The sequence below is a fragment of the Vanellus vanellus genome (assembly GCF_965231255.1).
Source record: "Vanellus vanellus genome assembly, chromosome: 11".
Lineage (NCBI taxonomy): Eukaryota > Metazoa > Chordata > Aves > Charadriiformes > Charadriidae > Vanellus > Vanellus vanellus.
In genome coordinates, this window is record NC_138916.1 from 4,630,942 (window position 1) to 4,655,408 (window position 24,467).

Here is a 24,467-nt window from a genome sequence, read left to right on the forward strand (position 1 = left end):
GGGCTCCCCGCGCACCCCTCCGCCAGCGCGGCCCCGTCAGCGCGGCCCCGGCACCTCGCCGGGCCGCCCTGCCCGCCCCCGGGGGCGGCCCGGCCGCGGCGACAGGGCGTACGGCGGCACCGGGAGGCGGAGGAGAAGGGGGGCGGGGGGTAGTGCTCCCAGCGCCGCGCCGGGGGCACGGCACGTACCTGCTGCCCGCTCCGCCGGCGCCCGCTCAGCCCCTCTCCGCCAACGGTCCGGCGCGCGCGCCTCGCGCGGAACCAGCAACTGTGAGGGGAAGGGGGGAGGTGGCGGGGGGGGAATGCCCGCGCGCGAGCCCGCCCGCCTGCGCGCGCCCTCCCTTCCTCGCGGGTCGCCTAGGAAACAGCGGGCCGTCGCTCAGGTCGGTGAGCGGCAGGGAGAAAAAGGGAAGGGGGGGGCGGTTTAAAGGGGGCGCGCGCGCGTGCTCGCCCCGCGTCACGTGGGCGCCGCCCACCCAATAGCGGCGGCGAACGGCGGGCGCTGGAGTACTACGGGCCGGGGAAGGTGAGGCGCGAGAGGGCGGGTCGGGTCCCCCGGCGCAGGCCCCGCCCCCCTCCCGGTAGGTTCCCCTCGCGGCAGGAGCCGCCGTGTCGCGATCGCCGACCCTCGGGACAGGGCCGGCAGGTGGGGGAGCCCCGGCGTGAGGGGCCGCGGGGTGCGGGGGTGCGCCCCGCTGTGAGGAGCCGCCGCAGGAGCCCGGGGGCGGCGGGGACTGGTTTCTGTGGGGGCGGCCGCTCTGTGAGGCGCGCCGGGGCTTTGACAACGTTATTGGTAAAAGTTCCGCCTGTTCTTTTTTGTGTTTTGCTTTGTTTTTCTAGACAACAGGATTACATAAACGCGTACGGAGAGAGCAGCTGCAAGATTACACGATGCAGATTAGAGATTACGTCGATTCAGCAGATTGTCCTGTGCATGTCTGAGAAAGATTACACCAGCAGAGTTAAGAATACCCGTTTGCTGTGGTAAGCTGTGGTTTAAGTGCAACAAATTAACTCAATACAAAATTAAATGCGGGGGGGGGGGAGGGAAGCAAAAAAGCCCCAAGGTTCCCAAGGTTAAGAAGGTGCTTTAAAATGGACAAAGTAAAACAAGAAAAGAGATTGAAATTTAAGTTTTAACAGCCCTCTCCGGTCTGCGGGGCTGCTGTGGAATTGGCAGCAACCAGTTGTCACTGGTCACTTGGTGTTGGCAGCAATCGCTCATTGCTGCCTGGATGACGCTTAGCTTAAAAAAATCAAAATCGGTATTGTGAAAACCAGTTACATTAGGTTCCTGCTGACTACCATGTAAAAGTAAATATCTAAACTCTTGCGATATATATTTTTTAGTATCTCAAAATTATTTACATTGTACTGGTCTATTTTATTACACGTCCATGTGCTAAACTGGCTCCTTGTATGCCAGTTTGTAATATGGATTTTTTGAGTTATGATTTTTGGATCTGAGATTACCGACATTTGAGAGTTGATGTTCTGATGGACACTGAGATATGAATAAAAATTAATCATGCAGTGAGAACCCTTAAGTTGTATTACATTTCAGTTGATGTCTTAGACAGTTTAGGGATGAAACCTGGGACCGAAAGTGCCAGAGAAGAAATCAATAAACATACAGAATGAAAAAACAGTGTTGTGGGTTGTGTTTGTTGTTTTGGTTTGTTGTGGTTTGTTTTTTTCCCAAGCTTGATTTTTTTTTTTTTAATGCAAGTGTCTACTAAAATTTATTAATCCCCCTATGAGGGCTCACAAGCTCGAGACTGGAATCTCTTATCTCAAAATTACAAATATGTAGTATGACTATAGTAGTTATATTTGACAGAAGCCTCAACTGAAATGTAGCATTGCCAGCTTTTGTGTTAATATCTCATACAGCAGAACTGGGGTTTCAGATGGGAATTTGCAGTTGGTTGCAAATCACTTAAGAAATTTTAGGAATGGAAAGTTTTCCCTTATGTTTACTGTAAAGTCTCAAATTGTGATTTCAACATCATGACAACAGTTTTACTAGCTGTTTTAATATATAACTAATCCTAGACATACTTCAGTGGATAAAATCAAAATGTAAAGCTGAAGTTTTGCTGTAGGCATTCCTAAGACAAGAGGACTCAGTCATTTGTTGTCATTTCAGAAAACTGTAATGGGAAGGATTTTGAACAACTGTGTTAAAAAAAATCATCTGTCAATCACAAGCTTGTTGAGACTTGTGAGCTATTTGGAACCTGCCTTTGCTGCTGTCTTTTGTTAGAGTGCTTTCAGCTTGTGGCTATCCCATCTTAAAATAAACTTTCAGTGTGTAAATTTGAGTAACACTTTGTCCTTATACAAGTTTGTTGTAGTATCTTACCTTGAATCTCCCTTTGTTTCCGGCAGTTTGATGATTTTGTCTGACAGCTGATGATTTTCTGTGCTAAAATCAGTTATGAGCTTCATATGGTAAGGGTATTAGAAGTTATCACCTAGAAAAGAGAATAAACAGACTTCTTTTAACAAGACTCCAGTACAGTTCCTGGCTCTTGGAGAAAATAAGAGGTGCAGATGACTAACTGCTAGATAGATATCAAGGATAAATGTAAATTTCTTTCTGTGATGTAATTAGCCTACTAAGCAGATAGTGCAATTTTTTAATTTTTTTCCCCTTCACTGTTTTCACAACACAAATATTTGAATTCAGTGTTGGGACAGAAAGAGATTTTACTTCTTTTGGATTTTAAAAAAGAATACATAATGCAGTAAAATCTCATTCTTAGAGACAGCTGTAAGGTGCAACTTCATCTAAATGAACAAACAGTGAATATTTGAGATAGCCATGTGACTGAAATGATCTTTAATTTGGGGGAGAGTTTGTATAGTGATTAATTTTAAGAATGTTTGGATAGCAAAGAACCATAAAGCAAAACCCAAATCATTATTCAGTGCTTTCTTTTTATCTGCCTGTGCTCATTAAAACTTACAGTTATCATCTTTTGGGGATACTGCATCTCATGGCTGCTTAGAATAGTTAGCCATTAAAAGTACACAAAAATAAGTGGCAATAAGATTCTGTTTTAAAGAATTCATTTAAAGACAAAACTAATGAGTTCACAAGACTTATTCCAGCCAGCCTCCAGTACGGCCAGATATTAGCACATATTTTTTGCTGAAGAGCTGAACCCATTGCAGTTTTGTGTCCAAGCCCTCAATTTGTCCAGAAATCCAATAGCAGTTCGCCAAAAAAGAAAAAAAATGTATTCTTACCCCTACTGGTTTAGTGCCCAAAAAGCATGAGGGTGTCTAAATTTTCTTGTGTGGCTCACTTTAATCTGTGGTTTCTCTGCTACAGAGTAGTAACCCAGTATTTCCATCACATTTGCAGCTTTCAGCGTGATACGCACGTAGACATAGAGTTCATGCTTTATTCAGCAAAGCACTCAAATACACTTTAACTTAGTGATTTAGGATATGATTAACTCTAAACATGTGATTTAAATCCTTTCCTAAACTGAAGCCCTTGTTAACGGATTCAGACTACGAAAATAAAGATGCATAGGACTTTCAAGTAATTGAAGAGGCTGAAATGGTATATATCAGTATACACAGGTGACCCAACTTTAATGTATAAACTGTAATCTTTCAAATAATGTATGGTTATTAATATCAGTTTAGATGACAAAGATGTGAGGAAAAGGGTAGAACTGATCTGAAGGGGTTTTTTTCAACAAGCTGGCACAGAGCAAATTAGGCTGTATTTTAAATTTCAGTTTAAAATACTCTTAAGTTGATACACAAAGTAATCTTTCATGAACTCCCAAGATGCACCCAAGATAAACATTTGAGCATTCATAGAATAGGATTCTTAGTTTCTGTGAGCACAGGCTACAGCTGTATCTTAAAAGACGACACTGAGTTTGGAAAGTGTTAGGTAGATGCACAAATGATCTCTTGTGTTTCAAGTACCAGTTCCGTGCACAGATGTAAGCAAGTTAGAATTGAGTTTAGCAACAATTTCTGCTATCGCATTTCATTTCCTTTACACTGTATCGGCTTACTTTTCTAATGAGATAAGAGAGTCCAATTTATTCTTTTTAGGACACCAATACATACTTAAACTTCTATTCACAGTGCAACAAGCACCCCAGAGAAAAACGTTTACATATAAATACATGACTACCTAATCATTTGCTTTTCAGTCTTTTTTTTTTTAAAAAAAAGAAAACCACAACTGTGAATGCTGTCAGCAACATCTCTTTTGAAAGTGATCTTTAGACCCAAATTGTGATATTTGTTATCAGAACTTAAAGAATAGAATTATGCGTGTATGCATACATCCTCTTACATTAAGCAGTATTTTCACCCCCTTTCTTTGCCACTCCGTTTCCTTGAATATGCAGGCAATAAAGTTTGAAAATAATTAGTAGTCCCATAGCCTTCTTCAATCTCTTTTGTTCTCTGCAGTCATCTTATAAACAGTTTTTAGTACATGTAACAATTTAGTCCTAGTCCAAACAGCCGATGAGGTGCATAGCACATCTATTTAACACATGGATGCAGGAGAAAACTGTCAGCTTCCTCCAAGGAATCTTCTGCTGGATCATTGGATTTAAGCATCTCCTGAAAAGGTTCAACTTACACCAGTAGCAGCACCAGAGAGATAGTGAGATGCATACCAACAATAAGATGAAGGAAAGGAGATGTGACATCTCCTTTTAGCAGTTGCAAAATCAAGTTATTTTGTCCATTCAAGGACCCATATCCTAATTAAATCTGGAAAAGGAGCCAGTCTGAAATTTATGTTATATATCCTATTTATATTTTGTGTTATGAGAATTATTGGATACTATACAATTTGTGTCATGTTCTGAGAAAAGGGAAAATAAATGAAAAAGGACTGATTGCTCCAATAAAATAGAAATTTAAATCAGATTTTTGACTCCTGCATATTATATTTTTATGGTGCAATATATACATGCACTACATTATGTGAATGTTTTGAATTCAGCAATAAATTGTAGTACTGGTAACCTTAGAAAAATAAGCATGTGATTCTGTGAGCATAACAGGGTGTTACCCTATTGTGTACTTGGCCTCTGTGTGCATGTTTGTTATAACCTCACCCACATTGCACTATATTGAAATTTGAAGCCTTTTTAGCAGCCCATATAGAATCCAGATCTTGACTGCTAAAAGTAACCATCTCTAGGATGATTTATTTCTTTTAAAAACAGGATTCTATTCTGAAGCAAATCATGTTGTTTGTTTCTTTGTGCCACATGCTATGTTAATTATAGTTGGTTATGTACACAAAGCAAGGAAAGTTGGGTATCTGTGAGACAGCCCAAGAGGACAGCCTTTGGGTGGGGACCTTGCTGTTACAGTCCAGTATCACAGGGAACTGCCATTTCAGATTTTCTTGTATGGACGGGACCTAAAGAGCTAGAGAAGACATTTGAGGTTCTGTCTGCTTATACAGTAAGTACAAATGCACTATACCTTTTGAAATGGGCCTCTACAGAGAGTTGCCTTTCTAGTACTAAAAGCTGAAGTACAGGCAATTATTTCTGGTAAGCTGATAATTTATTTTATTTGATCATTTAATGGGAAAAAATCTCTCTCCGATATAGGACAGTTTGCTTAAATATTTACTTTACGTACACATTAAAGTATAATTAAGAAAAAAAGAGCAAACATTAAAAAATAAGATCTATCATGTCAGGCTTTATCCAGTAAAGTATTTGGTACAATAAAACTTGACTATACCTTGCAAGAAAACAGAATATAGCTATGGTAGATGTTTATAGGGTTGGCACGTCTACAGAATAAGTTTCTTTTTAGCAATGTCAAGTGAAGATTAGTTTCGATCCAGGCAGAGAGTTTCTATTCCATATTTTAAAAATAATTGTATAAGTCTTGACCTTGCTGAGTTCTGCTAAATTCACGGCCTATATTACTAATTTCACCTGACATCCAGACATGAGAAACTCAAGTGAAACACACACATTCTCTCTGAGAAATTACAAATTGGGAAGTTCATGTTTGTGAAATGCAAGAATTGCACCACTAAGATCTTACCTGACTGAGTAATTATTAGTCTGAGGACTGGTTCAATTGTATGCACTGACTTTCAAGGTACAAATGTCAATTTAATTTGCTAGCCAGAAAGAATAATTTAGATTGCCTAAAAGCATCAGGTATTACAATTCTGAATAAGCATGGCAGTTTGAAGAAAGTATTCATTGTTTAAATGTGCTTTAGTGTGAATTTAGTTTTACTCTGTAGTACTGCCCTCAGGAGTTCACTGAACTTGATGGTACACTGGAATGTTTGCCGCTAACTGTGAAGTAATGGAACTTACATATAATATAGCAATGTATCACTGTCAAAGTACAACAAACATCTTAGCAGCAACACTGAAAGATTCCAATAGCTATTTCTTCAGTGAAAAAAGTCACTGGGATTAAAAATGATATGCTAAATTTACATGTTTGTCTTTAGGTGCTGTTTCAGAAGAATAGCCTCTGATCAAGAATAAGAATTGTTTTTGGAATAATATGCGAACAGGTAATTTCTTCCAATTTACTTGGATGTGTATGCATATATAATTAGAATTCATTAAAATTGCATTAATTTTGACAGCTGCCATTGGGATTACCTCAACTGCTCCCTAGGGCTGTCTTCGCTTACTAGTCAGCAAACTAGAGTTCACCAGGCAGTCGTACAAATTCTCTTACGGAAATGTTTGCTTTGATCAGTCCTAATATTTCACAGTTCGTGATTGATTAGCATACAGTCCAAAGTTGCTTATAAGTGAGGAAGCATACATCAGGCCCTTTATCTTCTGTCAACATTTCCCACTCCTCCCCCTTCCCTTTTTGCTTTTAGCAGACCTCAGGATTAGACAGTCTGTAGTATTTTAGCCTCTGGACTAGGCAAGACAGCTGAGTCAACGTGTGGATTATCAAGGCTGGCTTGGTTCTTTGGGGGTTAAGGTGGTGTTGAGCCTTTATTTGTTTTTCTTTTTAATAGATAGGACAGCCAGGTTACAAAAGTTTAAATGCAAACAGGCAAGATAGTTTAGGGACAGGTTTTTGTGCATGTCCTCAGAAAGAATGATTGAGAATCAGTGTATTTAGAGGCTGCTATTACCTCTGCCAGTTTTAAGTATTCACAGTCTAGCATTAGAAAGAACAATCTTGTTTCATTCCTCTTCACTTCTCTCACCGAAATGCAACTTTTTTTAACAGTAACATTTGTGTTCTACTTCTCTTTATTTAATCTCTCCCATGGAAGGATATATCAAAATACATATATATATTATGTAGAACATATGTTGCTAGAGTTTGTACAGTTGTATTAATTGAAAAGCTAAATCTTTTGTATCTTTTCTTAATCACCTGTCGTCACTTGACTTGTTAAACTTTTCTATCTTGATTATGGTAGTCCGAATGTAGTATACATTTGACTTTCAAAGCATACAATTTGCATTTTTAGATTAATATAATGTATTGACTTACCTCATGAAAAATCATAACACATTCACGGATGCTAATGTAATTGGGTTTTGGCTTGTATTGAACCCCTTCTGACTCTCCAGTCTTTTGTATCATTGACTATAAATGTAAATGGATAAACTGTTGCTTTCATACTTTCCTGTCTATAAATACAGAACTGTAGCTTTCAAATTCGATCCAAACTACTGCATTTCAGTAAAGTATGTATGGAGTACAATGATACATATTTTTGTATTGTAGCAAAACCCGCTACTACTAGTAATTAGTAATTTTTTTTTTTTTTTTTTTTTTTAGTGTTAGAGCATCCTGAATTTTCTTTTGTTCTCTCTCTTTCATAATTCTGTCATCTACTTTACTACTCTGGTACTTTCAATAAGTAGTAGCAAAATATTAATACACAAAACAGAATTAATGAAAAACACAATTAGATGGAAAATGGGGCATGATCTACATGGACATAGAGGTTTCTTCAAATGTCTCATTACTGGTAAAATTAAGGTTACCATTTTTCCCTTAGCCCTGGAAAGAAGTCTAGATCTAGAAAGAAATAGCCTATAGAGAAATTGTCTGTAATTACAATCAAAAAGGTTTCGAAGGCTCCTAGGCACTTTTTGTTCTCTCCCCACCTCTCACTTTTCTCTAATAGGCCTGAGACAGAGTGCCTGAGGTATTTTGCCAGAACAGAAATGTCTAGTTGGGCTGCAGAGCTGGTCCTTAATACACAGATCACACCATAACAGTGAGAGAATCATTCTCCCAAATGTTCTGAGACCTGAATGACTTGAGGCATTTAGTTTTCTTCAGTACTCTACCACTATGCTGGTGTGAGACAGGCCTATTTCTGCATAACGTTGAAGAAAAGAAATAGAACTGTAAGGCAGGATTTTAAGGAGGTTAACAAGTTCTCATTAATTCTCATGAGAATTTCTTTGAAGGCTTTCCATGAGCTGTCTAAAGGGATTTTTCTGTGAGGCCTACCTTCTATCATTTCACTTTTCCATCTGGTAGAATTTCAAAAACACTTAACTCCCTCAGATGCTTAATAGAGTTGGGAGCAGGTCAAAGTTGAGAGTTTTGCTTTTCCTCTCTTGATTCTTATAATTGTATAGCTATCCTGATACAGTGTTCATGTATTCGATGTCCTCTTTTCATTTAAGGAAGGATGTAGCCTTCAATTTCATTACACTGTCACAAAAGTTCCACTGTCATGTTTGAATAGACTAAAATAAAATAATTTATGGTTCTTGTTTAAAAAACTGCTTGTTTTTTTCTGTTACCATTTTATTCCTATTGCAATTATACTGTGAAACAATTGAAAAAATCTTTTAATAGTGAACTTGCAGTAAATGAATTGCCAGCAGACGAGCACAGAAAGCTTCAGAGTTAAAATAAATTTCCATTTAACTTCTAACAAGGTAGGGCAGAACACATATCTGTTATGCCACATCCTGAGCCAATGCAACAAGGTCAAACATGAACAATCTTTCCAGCCTTACCTCCCCCCCCTCCTCCAGCTCCCTAATATATCTGCACGCATGCAAAAAGCTCCAGTTACCATTTGGATGCTAGCACTTTGACAACATGAAACTGAATTCCTGTTGAGCTCTGTAGTATAACTGCCATCGTCTTAAAATAATATAAGGAATTTACTCACACTAATACACTAATATGCCATCAGAGAAATGGAAGAATGTGTTAAAAGATGGGGAAGTGGAATTACTAGAGATGGTCTAGGGGATAGCAGGATGCATGACGTTTTTGTTGCACAGGGTTAGAAGTAGCTAATCTTTTCTGCTACTCTTAAAAAAGTCAGGTTTATTTTATATACAAAGCATAGAAGCTCCCTCTAGGGCAGAAGGTCTTGTGGCCATACTTCCTCCCTTCTTTCTGCAGGAGTAAAGGGGAAGCCAACTCTCTTTCCTGAAGGACAAATACGATAACGAAAATCTTGATTCCTCTTAAACAACTCTATATTTTCTAGAGAAAATGTCTTCTATACATAAATAATGAGACAGCAGAATTCTCATTTTCAGAACTTCTGGGAGAAATAACAGCAAACCCAACACCTAAAGTGTGAGGTAACACATGATTCTCACTTTTGTGATGTCAGGAGACTGCTCTATTTTTCTTCTGATTGAGATATTGTGCTTTCATAAGATTGAAAAAATATATTTATAAAAATATATATATGCATATATGTAAAATGAGTTACTGATGCATTAAATGTATCATAAATATATGCAGTCCAACTTCCAAATTTAGACTGCTTTCAAGCAGAATGAAATGGTACAGTTAGATATTCTATTTAAGCATAAAACGGACAACTGCTGCTATGAGTACCAACATTAGTATCCTGTATTTGAGGTTTTATTAGAATGCCTAATTGTGTTTAAAACACTAACAATTCCTATAAGAAGCCTATTGAGTTAGAAAAAAGGCTTTTTGAGATCTGTGGAAATTATATTGTAACAGGCAGTCTTCTACTTAAGTGATGCCTTCATAGGCTAGCTCCTCCACTAGTTGTTAAAAATTGGGGTGAGAAAACTTGGTGGTGTCTAACTGCACTGTGATTCAGGTTTTTAATACAGCCTGAAGCAGTCTCACAATGTCCTGGTCCACACCTGAGACTATTCTGGGTTTATCTGTACTGACTCCAATTCTCTCGCAGAAGCTAGTTAATCTAAAGATAGTTTGTGCCACTGGGACAGGACAAACCAGACTTCATATAGGTCATCATGAGCATCACTGTACTCAGTACAGTTTGTAGTCATGAAAGGCAAATGAAGTAACAGAGAATTAAAAAGTTACTCTTGCCACAAGAGAATTTAGCATTTATTCATATAATTTAGGTGCTTCACATCTGATACGGTGATAACTTTGTGATCTTTTTGCATATCATTACGTGAAATAATTCTACAAGATAGATGTTGCTATATGTTGCTGGCCTGGAAGGCAAGACTGATACCTTACTTGTTCATAGGGGGGTTTTGTTTGTGTGTGGTGGTTTGTTTTGGTGGGGTTATGTGGGTTTCTTTTGTGTTTCGTTTTTTGTTTGTTTGTTTGTTTGTTTTTTTAAGGAAGCCACCCCCACTACCCAAAAGTATAATTGAAATTTCCTTTTATTGATGAAAATACACAAGTCTCTATTTTTCTCTGTGTTTGTTTTGGTCTTATTTTTAAGATCATGAAGAACTCTGTGGCACCAGTTATGGATCTTTTTGTCTAAATGGAGGGATTTGTTATATGATTCCCACTGTATCCAGTCCATTCTGCAGGTCAGTGAAACTACAGTTTGTGTGTTTAAGTATTGGACAGTAGCTGTCTAAACACTATTTCTCCATTTTGCTTCTTTAAGAAATTACTGTTAAAACGCTACATAAAAGAAAATACCTATTACCTATGGCTGTTCCAAATTCAGTAATTCATGCTCAGATTACTTATCTAGCTTGCAGAGACATGACAATATGAGAAAAATAAACATGTATACTTGTTTGACATGTGCAACAGTACTCAGTTACATATGCTGTATTTCCTCCTCTCATTACAACACATAAAGGAAGAAAATACCCTTTGCCTTACAGCATATAGACTGTAGCAAAGGCATTCAGAAAGGCTAAGTACATTCCCAGTTTTTCTTCCAGAGGAATTATATTGCAAAAAATCCTTATAACATAAAATGGCATGACCTGAACAAAATGAGGAGGCACAAAAAGGAATTTAATCTTTTAAGGGGAAAAAAGAATTCAAGACTTACTATGTTCTCTGAATGTCACTGAAATACTCAAAGGGCAGCTCTACAGTCACAGCCAAAGACTACTTGATAAAGAAACATCAAGGCAGCAAATAGAGATACTTCTTACACCATTCATTTATGGGACCATTCTTCTTTCTGAAGCTCATGTAGCACACTGGAAAAGAAGCAATTCCTGGTTTTGCATGTGGATACGTTTCACGCATAAATATAGCCCTATCCTTTTGTTTTCTCATTTACCAAGACATAAGAAGATGATAAATTAAATTCTAATTTTTCATGGTTCTGCATTTACTAGTTCTGAGTTATCATTCATCAAAATAAATTATGGTTAATTTAATGGGTTTACTTAACATAATAATAGGTGTTCAGAGACCTATTACATACACTTAAGGATATTACCTTTTTTTCTTTCATGGCAACTTCCGCTCTCTCTCCAATCTTGAGGTATAACTAATGATAACTGGATGAGACAGCTGAAAAAGGAAACAAAATCTTTTTTAAGATGCCTAATTAAAGTACTTCTTTCTTTTGTTTGGGACAGTTCGATTTAAACATTTAAACTCAAGCATGTAAACTCATCTAGGAGGTGGCAATAGGCAATTTTGTGGTAAATGCTCATTGAAAAATACACACAGCATATCACTATCATTAAGCATATTGTCCAATGTCATCCGATGAATCGGATCCAGAAGTGAGGATAAAGCTCGGAAATGGTGTACGATGATGATTTATTCTAACCGCTAAACCTTGCAAGCTCATGCGATATAAAATAAATACCACACACACAAAAAGTAAAACACATTGAAATACACTTTTTTTTCCTGGAAGGAACCTCATATGGTCGATATGAAAATACTTATATGAAAAAAGAATGGTTAGACTAAACAGCATCAGTTACACAATTTCAAAGCACCTTCTCAACTATTGCTAGACTGTGTAATGAGGAAGGTATATTCGGTGCAATAACTGTAAACATGAAGTAACAAATATTCAGAACAATTCATTCTTCAGGAGCACAAGCTAGTGAGCAGAGATAATTTCTACTTTAAAAGCGCTCCAAATGAAGTCATTTGTAATTCAGGTACTAGAGGATTTTATAATCCGCTGAAGCAGAAAAGTAACATCTTAAGAGCATTTCTGTTATACTCAGGCAATCTTACTGCATTTAAATTATCAAGTATTTTTCTTCTGTATCTAGTGATTGATTATGAAGTTATACGGGTTTAAATAGAAGCATTCTATTTAAGCATGTCCTCATTCTAAGCATGTTCCTTAATCAGTCAGAGAAGGCTAATTATAGATGAGAAAGGTTTTGTTTACACACAGATATCTTAGTAATCAGCAGTGATGTGAATAGAAACAACAAAAAAAATGCATCACTATTCAGCAGAATTCAGAAAAATATTTGGTGCTTTGGAACTTCAAGACTAGCATCATCACACAGTTGCACAAAGTTTCTTTGATGCAGGTTTCTGCCAAAGCCCACCTAAAGCTTCCAAGTGTTCTCAGATGATCATCTCCCACAAACAGAAAAACTGAATCAGTTTTAGAATCAAAGGCTGAATGATCATTAGTACAGCATTGATTCAAAGGGGGAAAGGGAGCAAGAACAGACTGACAAACTGTAAAAATAATTTAAAACACATTTGCCTTAACATGCTACTTATTTACACAAATATGTTGTGCTAAGCATCCAGATTACCTGATGCAACATCATTGGAAGTAATTTCACAATGTGACGAGGAAAATTGCATCATTCTCTAGAAATATGTATTTTGTAGCATGATGACAAATTAGGAGCCACTGTTTACTTTTGGAATTTCAGTTATTTTTACCATTCAGAAATGGATATATATACAAGGTAGAGATTTAATAGAAACAAAACATTAGTTGACCCCCTTCCCCGTGCAACATTAGCAGATTTTAAATACAGCTGACTTGTGTTAAAACATGAAGTTGCTCAGCTGCCATCTTCCCTCATTGCTTTCCTAACAATGCATTAATGTTCTCAGCAGCAAAAAGCACACCTGTCACCGTAAACAAGATGAGCTTCAAACCCAGGAATGCTCAAATGTACTAAATAAACATGCAGCAGAATGGAGAAGGATAGAAAAGCAGCTGCCTCAGGTGTATCATAAAACATGAGGCTGAAAGCTGTTTGCCTCAGCACCTCATGCACAGCTGTCCCACAATCATTAATTAATGCAGTGCAGAATTAAGTTAAGACCTTGTGTCTGAGGGGAAGCTCTGGTATTTCCATTTTGTCTTACAGTTGGCATATTTCTGAGAGCCTTCTTTCTGTATTTCAGACAGATTGTATAACACCACACAAACACAGCTCCTCTGCTTCTGAGGGCAGTACACACAGAAATTAAAAGTGAATGCCCTCCTTTTGAGGAAGGCATCATATTCTGCAGAGGGCAGTGTGTTCAGGCTAAGTACTGCAAGGGACAGAGGCAGACCTTAGAAATCTCCGCCCTGAAATTACTGGGTATGGTTAAAAGATATCTCCACTTTCCCCTTCCTTTGCTTCTACCCTAATCCAATCTCTCCTCCACCTTTCCTATACTAATCCAATAAATCCCATGCAGATTCCTTCTGCCACTTTCTGTATACCCCATCCTTGTCTGGCTCTTTCTCTGAGATGGGTCACTCATTCTCTTTTTCAAATGTCCTTATGAGTGATATACTTGCTGTGCCATAAGCCTTCAGAATATACACACTGCAAGTTGCCAGTTAAGGGCTTCCCATTCATCTGGGCTTTTCTGCTTTCTCTGCCTCCAAAACTATTTTTGCTTACCCCAGGCTCTTCTGAAAACAACATGTCCAATTAGTATTTTTCAATTCTGCTTTTAGCTTGAAAGGTAGGAACAAAAGTTAGAATACACACCTAAAGCATAGCCAAAAAAAGATCAAAAATTAAGATATATTTTTAATGGGACATAAAAAATAAAATACAACTTTATCTTATGTGTTTGCAAAGTATTAGCGATTGGACTTAATGTCATTGCCAGATATGGTACAGCTTGCCATATAAACATATAGCTGAGGGAGTTCTAGGGGAAAATAACCCATTCTTTCAACTTCTCTCCAGGAGTAGCATGAGTTTCATATGTAGCATGAGTGTATATGAATACAGATTCAGAGTAACAGAGTAACTCCTCTGAACAGAAAACTTTTTTAAAAGTTGCTCAGGGCTTCCAATTAACTTTGCCATTCCTTATTCACTTTGTCTTTAAATTCTTTTTCATACTTACTAGTTGCCCTTATAGTGTATGGATTAGGACAACTTTTAGGAGCCTGCTACAGACTATAAAGATTATGGTGATTTTGAAGCTATCAGCCATGTAATCTAAATTGCACTGACAGGCAGGTGATTTTTCAGCTGTCTCTTTCTTCTTAGAGCTTTGTATTTACATGAAAGTAATTTTCATACCAAGCAGCATCCAGGTTTTTCCTGACTAAAGGAAAACTAAAGTCAAGGCTCTTACAGTATAATACTAAGCAGTAGAAGTCTGTGTGCATATTTGACTCAAATCCTACTTCCATTTTTAAAGTCTGTCAGATACTTGCTTACAACACCCACCTTAGAGTCTGGAAGAGAAAGACATCTTACCTTCTTATCTAAATCAGACAGGCAGTAGATCACTTGTACTGTCTCATGAACTGCATCTGCAAATGAGATAGCAGAAATGCCTTGTGTTATTGGAGGGATGTTATGACTGTATTTTAGTTACTGATCGGATTGTAAAGGATCAACATAATTGTGGACCCACTGGTCATCTCCTGACATCTTATCCAATGCAGTCTATTTCTTTCTACCTTGTAGGGATACTGATATGGGTAGTTTTGATTAAGATCCTATGTTGAAAGATTCTGTGGGTTTCTTTACACATATTATGTTAGTGTTTTGTCTCCAGCATAACTTCTATAGTAAGTTTATATACAACAGTTGAGGCTGGCTCATTTCATCTGACAAGAGTCGTGGGTGTGTGTGCATGCGTGTGCAGGCTTCTAGGAAAGCAGAAATCTGGATGCTATCTGAAAATGGGAGACTCTAGTCTCACAGCTTTTTCTCAAACATTTGAAGGCTGTTGTCTTTCAGCTCTGACTGAATTGGAAATTCTAATGTCTTAGAGGAGGAAAGACCTTTTTTCCATTTTAAATATCAACTTTGGAATGCTACGCAGTAGGACCACTTAAAGCCAACAGACAGCATGTGCCGAAACAGCAGGCTAACAGCATGCAGATGATGTTGTGCATCAGCAACACCTGGCCTAGTGACCACAAGATTTAACTAGTGTAACTCCCTCTTACTATAGCCTAGAAGCAGGCTTCTCTGTTCTTTTGCACTCATTCATTCAAGTGCAGAAGCACAGTTGCCTGCTATATTAACAACCTCAAGCGTGTTGTGCTTAACTTGTGCTCTACTTTTAGGCATCCACTACAAGTAAGATAAACTATGAGTTGCTACTGACTTTTAAGGCTGTGCATAGTAAGACCAACTACCTCTAGAAGACAATAAATAGATACCATCAGTCTGGATTCCGTTCATAGCCCACATGCTTGTTAGAGACTACTTTTCTGTCTTGCTTGCGGTCACTGTGTATGTAACTCCACTGAAATTATTAGAGCTCTGCTAATGCAACAGGATAAGCAGATCTTCTGAGTGAGTTCCACTGCTAATTACTGAAGTCTGCTTAGTTTCTTTCCCACCAATTTTAGGAAAGGACTTACAGTAGAAACCTTTCACTCTCTTGGTTGTCTGAAAGCCTCAGTTGTTTCTGTATTTAACATAGTCCTTCGCCTATTTGTACATTAGCACTGATGACTTCATAAAAGCTTGCGCAAGCCAATGTTTGAACATTTGGATTTTCAGAAATGCCCTAACTATAGCAGAGCCTGTTGGTAGGGTCACCTTAGCTATAATTTTGTTTATTTAAATGTAACCAAGACATACCTCATCTCAATTTTCCTGTTTCTATGAAAATCTCCATGATTTTTAGGTTATCTGACAGCATTTTCTACATCACAACATTTCTCTAACCCTAGCCTTTTACCTAATCCTATATGCAACTCTCTTCAGCGCTAGAAGGACAGTCTTTTCTCCCTCGTGCTTCGTTTTTCTCATTAGGCTACTGACTTACTCCTTTACACTCATTCTCTAGAACTTTTCCATGAGCCTTCGTTTGATGCCAAGATCTATTTATTTTTTCTTCCTGTATCATTTTAGCCTTGCATTATTCTCCGTTTTTTATTGGTATTCAAGAATACTTCTATGAATTTTAGATTCCATTTTCTATCCCTGTTATCCCTATTCAGCTCTCCAAAGCATTTCTCTCTCACCTGCTAGAGAACAATGCCCCACTCAAACTACACTTCTATTCTTAAAGTATTCTACAGTATTTCAGAAATAGGCCACTGAAATGCCACTATACTTACAGTAAACATCTGGAACATTATCTTAAGCAATCAGAGCAGTCTGACTACCCTTCCTTCTCCCAGGAGTCAAACAGAGTAACTTTGAAAAGTCTGACATTGTCCTTAGTAAATGATGGCTGTTTGATCAGTTGCACAGCTTTAATATATGATGATAATTGAATCTTTTTTCCTAGTGTCTAAATCTTCCATTTTATTTCCAAAGGCAAAGAATTAAAAGAAATGGTAGTAATTCTTTGTGCAATAGTTTAGACTAGTAGTACTGAAAGCGTTCTATAATCTACAGACAGCAGTGCTGCGAGTCACATCAAGCATGCACAGTGGTATGCTCACAGTAATCCATTTGTCTTATTTAGATATGCTAGACATCTTTGCTTTTTGGCAGTTCCTCCCCACCCTGCCTTCTTATCCCTCATCTGAAATTGTACCTTGCAGCTGCCAATGGCAGTTGAGAACTTCAAGTATGTTACGGAGTTCAGCCCATTTTTCTCAGCTGGAGCCTGAAATTGCTTATGTCACAGATTATTATGACTTCAGTGCCAGAAATAGCAAGAAGGAGCAAGATCTTTAGTAATACAAATAGAGAGAAGCAAATTTACATACATAAAAGATACACGCAGAATGTAGTTACTGAATGAAGCACTTTCCATTTTCTGTAATGCAATAAATTCCTTAAGAAAACTAAGCAGCATAAGTGCAAAATATAAGACAAATGAAGATTAGTTTAGCTTCATCCCATCTATTTTTGACTCAATATGAATTACTAAGCCATTCATTTTATTTATTTTTAATAAAATATCATACCATTTTACCATGGTAAAATACCGTATTCATTTTAATCCTTTCTTCAGAAGACATTTTCAGAAGCTCAATACATAAAATAAGCATAGTAGAGAAGACTCTTAGCTAGGTGTCTCCAAGAAAGGGTCATTCACCAAGCATGTAACATGTTCTGGCATGAATTATTACACTGCATAAACTACTTTTGCAATTTAAGGTGCACTGCGTATCAATGGATTCCCAGTTCCTTAATCTATTTAGCTGACAGTACTAGCTCTTTAACAAAGAAAGCTAGAAAGTTATATGAAAGGGGGAAAAGAAAGCATGACTACTGTGTGAGAACCAGGGGGATGACACAGTTAACACTAAAGAGGTGGACTTAATTATTTAAATCTGCCAGTGGAGGAGGCAGATTTAACTGCAAAGTACACCGTTGTGAAGTATATTGCCAATCCAATGAATTTATTAAGAAAGATACGGTCTAATACATGAAAGCAGTATGGATCAGAATGTAAACTTGATGCCCAATATGCCCAATTCCCTTTGTTCCAGAAATACGAGGTGAGTGGAAATTCCATATGAAAACTTGCTGTGAAGCAAATATAAACCTTGAATTATGCCTTAACAAGTTCTCTCCCCACTTAACACCAAAAGAGGCCTTTGTGTTTTTCATATTAGATGACAAGTTACCATCTAATCTGAATAAAACTTGGTTTCCCAGGTGTATTGAGAATTACACAGGAGCCCGTTGTGAGGAAGTTTTGCTGCCCAGCATCAAGTCCCAAACAAAAGGTGACCTGTTTGCAGCTTTCTTGGCTTCACTACTTCTTCTAGGAGTTCTTGTAATTGGAGCATTCTACTTCCTTTGCAGGTAAAAGTGCTTCAGAGTGCTGAAGCTATTTTAATCAAGTAGAAATTTCTCCTGGTAATCACGTACTAATTATTTGAATGTAAAAGTATGTAATGAATTATCCATAAGGTTTGGATGGTTGGTTATTCAGCATAATTAATGTGGATGTCTCAACTTGTTGCTTGTAATATTTTACTCAATGTCTTTTCTAAGCTATTACTTATATTTGCTTTGTAAAAAATACATGTAGTACACCCACTTGTGAGAGATTTTACAGTCTACCTAGAGTTTAGTGCTAACATTTTAAAGCATTAGTCAACCTTTATGTTGTCCGAAGGCTGAGAAGTAGAAGCAAATTACCAAAGTGCTTAGGGATCAGAAACCGTTCCACTGCATTGAATTGGCAGCCAAACCAACTGGTGACACTGGCTCTCAATTCCTTTACAGCTCCTGTTTTAAAAAGGAAAACTAAGGAAAGAATCAAATTCAAGAATAACCCCAGGTGGATTTTTATTAACTAACTAACATCTAGAACAAATCAGAGGGCTAACTCATTTATCCAGGATGATCCATGTTTCAATAGCATGAAAACGTCAGTGCTAGACAGTAAGTGCTGCAGGTTTGGGTTTAGTAGCATTTTAGGTGTATTAGGACTTTGAATGAAAACACATAAGCAGTTACTGGGATTAAGTCAACTATTTGATGCTCTACATATACCAGTACACTTACACCAAACCCAAACAAACTTACTGTCTTGGCTTACTCTCTGCATTTATGTACACAGGTTAACCTCCTATGTCCCCTCTTGCTTTTAGAGTACAGCACTTTTTGCAAGAACTCTTTTTGTCATGTACTGTTAATATACCTTTATAAGGCAATTTACTAGTCCCTGTAATTCTTAGCCATCACAGACTTGCAGCCTCTTCCTGTTACTCCTATGCTGCATTTCTCCTTGGTTATGATAACCCAAGGTTCTTGCAATTCTGTTCTTTGCTCCCTCATAATCACATTGCCAAATCAACCTCTCTGATCAGTGCCTTTCAATGAGCGACCTTTGGAATAGCTGGTCTAGTTTTACCTCTGCTGCTGTCATGGAAACCCATTGACTGCCAGTTTTTCCCATAGCTGAATATATTTAGAAGAGCTAGAGAGCATTTGGTAAAAAGCTGCTAGTTTGTATCAAAAAAACCTTGTTGTAGAGAATACCCACCACTTTAGTCATTTTAGTTAAATTAATCCTGTCTTAGGAGTGGAATGCCACAGCAGTTGTTACCTAAAGAACACTTGCAGATTACTATGAAGTTATTAGAATAGAATACAGCTTTAACTAACTAAAGAAAAATTCATTCAAGTCTTCTAGAGGTACGGAGAGTACTTTAAAAGTAAAGCTTGTCTCTAAGAAGAGAAAAAGTCTTCTGAGAGCAAAGAATTCAGAGTAATCTGTTAAAAGATCCCTTTCCTCTTGCATACAGTAAAATTAGGGAAAGGCTGGAGACACAATCTACTGCACAATCTACTGAGTTTTATTGTCAGAGTCTTGCATTGCAAAGTACAGAAGCTTAGAATAACAGGAATTACAGGTCTGTGCAAGTCTTTTATTAGATAGTTGGAAGATGAACCTCAGCTACTCTTTTTCTTTATAGGAAATCAACTTACTCAAGCTTTACTTAACTGTCAGAACAAGTAGTAGGGTCTTTTTACTAGAGAAATAACAAGGACAGCAGTTCAGTCTTAACATAGTTGCACTTGAACCTATCTTACATACCAGACTAGCTTGGGAAATCTCATAAAATCATGATCAACTTATTTATTATAAAGAAAAGAACATAAGTGTCTAAAATTTGTTTTGTCTTACCTTTATACTTCAGAGGTTGAGGTAGCACAATCATCATCTGCTAGAGAACTCATCTATAAAAGAAACACTTTACATCTAAAAGTCCTTATCTCTTGACTGAAGTGACCAACATATAAGGAGTCTCAAGTGGATGCTTTCATCTACTCCCCTCTTTTCAGCTGTATAAACACGGATTATTGCTAGCAGCTGTCATTAATTTATTTTTTTTTCCCCCCAAATTTGATCTACCACCTCTACCATAACATTCTGGAAGAGGGTGGAACTGGGGCTTGTAAGGGTTAGCTGTGAGTTCGCGTCATCCTTGACTTGTCCCCTTGACAGGAATATTACATTTAAAATGTTAAGAGAAATATTGTACTATCAAGTTTCCACTATTACACTTCATAAACAGATATGTTTGATCCAGAATCAGAAAGCAGAGAGTTTTTTCCCCCCATATTGTGTGTTAGTCCACATTTCTATGGCTCTTTCAGCAGAGGATTCTAGTGCAGTTTTAGTATAAACAGTAATGCAATCTGGAGGGATGCAGAAGAGGAGATATTAATTGCAATTTAGGATACAGAAACTGAATCCATAAAATTGTACATCAAATCTTTTAGAATTTAAGAAATCAGTGCTCCATTTTCTTGTCCCCGTCATCATTTCTAACCCCCTTCCTTTCCAAGTTTTCTTCCTCTCAGGCTACTTAGGGAAGATTTCAGGACCAGGCATGTGCAAGTAGATTTAATGCTCCCTACAAACAAATCCATTCAGCATACAAGGGTGGAAAGAAGGGATTTCATCACTCTGTGTATAAAACCAAATAATAAGTAATGGTGAAAGTAACCCATAAAAGAAAAGGGCTGCATAGGAAAAGCTCTGGGTGAACAGTGGGAAATAATTCTCCCTTTATATTTAGCTGAGTCATCACATTTTTATCAGATGAGGATTTATTTTTTCCAATCTGCCAACAATCTGCTGTTAAGCTGATTTCATGCTGTACTTGATTCTGCACTAGGGTTCATCAACATGGTATGGTTTGGGAAAGCAAACCTGAAAGGAGGAGGAGGAGAGGGAATCAAAGATAATGAAGAAACAAACAGTATTTGAAATGGCTAGAGGGTTAGAATGATGGAAAGTAGAACAAAATAAAGATAAAGGAAGGGAAGGTCTGAGTGAAAGGAACAGCAGAGAATGGAGGGAGGGAGGGAAGAGGGAAAAGTGGTCAAGTACTGGTGACAAAAACCAAGCAGCTTAGAACTGGCAAAGATAAACAGCAGTCTAGGGTTAAACCTCCTGCTGTTGCTGCAACCTGAAGGACAGGCTACTGTAGAGCTATCCTACTGAGTCTCAGGCTGATAGAATGTAATTATTTAGGTATTAAAGTGAGTAGCTTGAATTTACTTTCTGAAAAAATGATGAGGAATGTTGTTGCAAAGAAAAGACTCTGCTTTTCTCTCTCCCCAAAGATAAGTATTGTAAAACAATTTTATATCATGTTGTAGGAATTCATAACAACAGTACTGTCCATACCCAAAATTAATGTGAAAAACCAGTTCAGTACATTAGCTTCCTATGTTACTTTATCAAGTTTTCTCCAGGAATATGTTGTTTCATAGGCAATAAACATCGCTTCTCTGTCGAAGGGGAAATGCTGATCGTTAAAGAGCATGCTCAGCTCTGTTTGCTACATCCCTGTAAAAGTTCAGCACATAGAACCATCGCTATTTCTAACTATTGGGATTCACTAGAAGACATGGCATCAGGCCAACAATTGTATTTTAGCAAAGATAGTAAAATATTTACATTGTGAATGTAAAACATCCATATATATATATAAAATCAGAGCTGGTTTTAAGAGAGTGATTTGCTATTTGACAATGAAAAAATGTGTTGGATTGGAGTAGGCTTCTGTGTGACTTTAGGCTCAGGAGCTGCATAACCTGTTAGCAGAGCAGAGCATATGATGTTAGAGCAAATCCAGATCTAGCCACTGTCTATCTTGAAACAAACACACACACCCTCTGGCAACAAATAGTAGATAAAGCCTACTGTTTTGACCTGGGGAAAATAAGAAAGTATGCAAAACTCCTTGCTATTACATTGTTACTGAGGTAACAAATGGCATATTTTGCTACAAGCAAGTCACCTGTCAGTACAGGTCCATCTGGCCTTTTGTCTCCAGAAACATATTGTACAAGGGTTACTGGAAGAAGAGTAAGAAAGGTAGCTGGTTAGTGTGGATTCCACATAAGCCAGTTTTTCTTTAAAAACAATATAGAGGCCTGAATGCCGCACACACAGCTTAGAGGAATAGAGAAAACCCTAGGGAAAACTAAAATAAATCTGCAATTCATTTCTATACTTTATTCTAAGTCCACATTGAAATGCCAAATTACCTGTACGATAAGTGTGTCTTGATGAACAGGAACTCAGCCGGCCAAAACAACAGGGTCTAGGAATAAAGCCATGTAAGCTGTCCAAGACAACAGACTTTGTGGAGGAGTTATATCACCACAGGACACAAACTGGACAGAAAGGAGAATAGCTCATGACTCTTCTCAAGAGAGCAGATGTCTAATTACTATTAAAAGAAAGAGGAAGAGACAGCAAGAGATCAGCTCTATTTAAAAGATCTGTTTCTCCTCAAGAAAGTGTGGAAAATATCACATTATTGATATTTCACTTCCAAATGCTGAGAGAGTTAATGATAAATTAAATTATTTTGTGGTATCTACTAATTGCTTAAATAAAGAGCTGAGAAATCAGACAAACAGGAACATTAACGTCAGGAGAGAACCCATGTGGTTCTGAGTGCTGTTTCTGCCTCTGATGCCTATTCTCCCTCAAATACATGCTTCTCAAAAATGATGAGTATTAATTAGAAAGTAATTGCAGAAGATCCACCTAACTTTTTTTTTCAGTGGAAGCACCATTCAATTAATTTGTCTCTTCTCTGATAATTTTTTTCACTCTGTGTGTTTTTTTTTTCTTTTTCTCCCTGCTCTCTTTTTGTTTCTTCTGGTCAGGAAAGCTTCCATTCCAAGGACAAGTTCTTCAGAGTGTGGTGCCAACCTGGTTGAGACTACAAGCAGCAATGGCTGCAACAGTGAGTAAATTTAAAGTTAAATGATTTGACTCCATAAGGAAGCCAGGGGAGGAAGTTCTCTTTAATTAAAAGCCTGTGTTTTGTTTATTTTTCAGAAATAATAACTGAGTAATGCATTAGAGCGGAAGAATGGTGGGAAAACATCATGCAGAGGAACCCTAAGAACACAGTAGTGATAGAGGATGATGTGGTAAGCAAGATGAGAGAAGAAAGTAGACTGAAATAGGAGGCTTGCTTATATGTTGGAGAAGACTGCAGCTAAGACAGAGAAACAGCTGCACTTATTAGAGTTTCTATGTTTTTAAAGGTGTATCAAATTACACAGAAATCACTATAATTTGTTTTAATTTTGTGAGATTTTTCATGACAAGTCACTGTTTTCAATAATGCATAGATAGAAGCATGAGATAATTTTGATTTTTACTGCATGGGAATTATGAAATAATCTTTTTTTTCACTGTACAGAGAATATGAGATAATCATAGGGGGTTTAGCATGAGGTAATACTTTGAATTTTTGATAGGATTGTCCTTTTTCATAAGATTGCCCCAGAGGAGTTCAGGACTATCTTGATTCAATAGAAAATTTATACTTGTGATACATGTCCAGAATTGGGCTTGTTTCAGATACACTTACCAGATGTAGGGAAACAAAAAGTACCTTTCTCCAGCTAATACCGATAGGTGTTTTTTTAATCTAAGACAACATGAGGGTGAGTTACCACTGCTAGTATATTGGTCAACTTCCTGGCACAAGATTTTAATTCAAATTAAAACATTAAGAAAAGAGACTGGTAATGGTTAAAAGAAGTTTACTAGGCGGAGTGTTTACCTTTTGTTTGGTATACGTCCCTAATATTAATCAAGACACCTTCCTTGACAGTTTTATTTTTGTCTTGCATTCTTCTGAAAATCTTACTACTGAGGGAGATTTAAACCTTACCTTAAATTTTCCAGTTGATATTTCAGATACTAGAAGTTGGGAATTTTATTCATCAGGTCCATTCCTGACACAAAATTTTATCCAGCCAGGTATCTTGGCTGAACAAGTGCTGCTCTCTCTAAAAATTTATTTGTTTTATTCACATAACCATTTGTTGTTCACAGCAGTATATTATATATCACTATCTGGTTCCTCACAGGATTCTCTTACTCAGACATATAGAGGCCAAATGACATGGTCTATCTCTCTTACTGC

General features: G+C 37.6%; 1 protein-coding gene across 1 annotated transcript; it reads left to right on the plus strand.

The window, feature by feature from the left end:
* The first annotated feature begins 928 nt into the window (after positions 1-928).
* On the plus strand, positions 929-23,530 carry NRG4 (neuregulin 4). The gene is made up of 5 exons (XM_082488728.1): positions 929-983; positions 6,489-6,554; positions 10,686-10,779; positions 18,199-18,348; positions 23,191-23,530. The coding sequence occupies exons 2-5, from the start codon at positions 6,545-6,547 to the stop codon at positions 23,276-23,278; spliced, it is 342 nt and encodes a 113-aa protein (XP_082344854.1). The 5' UTR covers positions 929-983; positions 6,489-6,544; the 3' UTR covers positions 23,279-23,530.
* Positions 23,531-24,467: the final 937 nt, after the last annotated feature.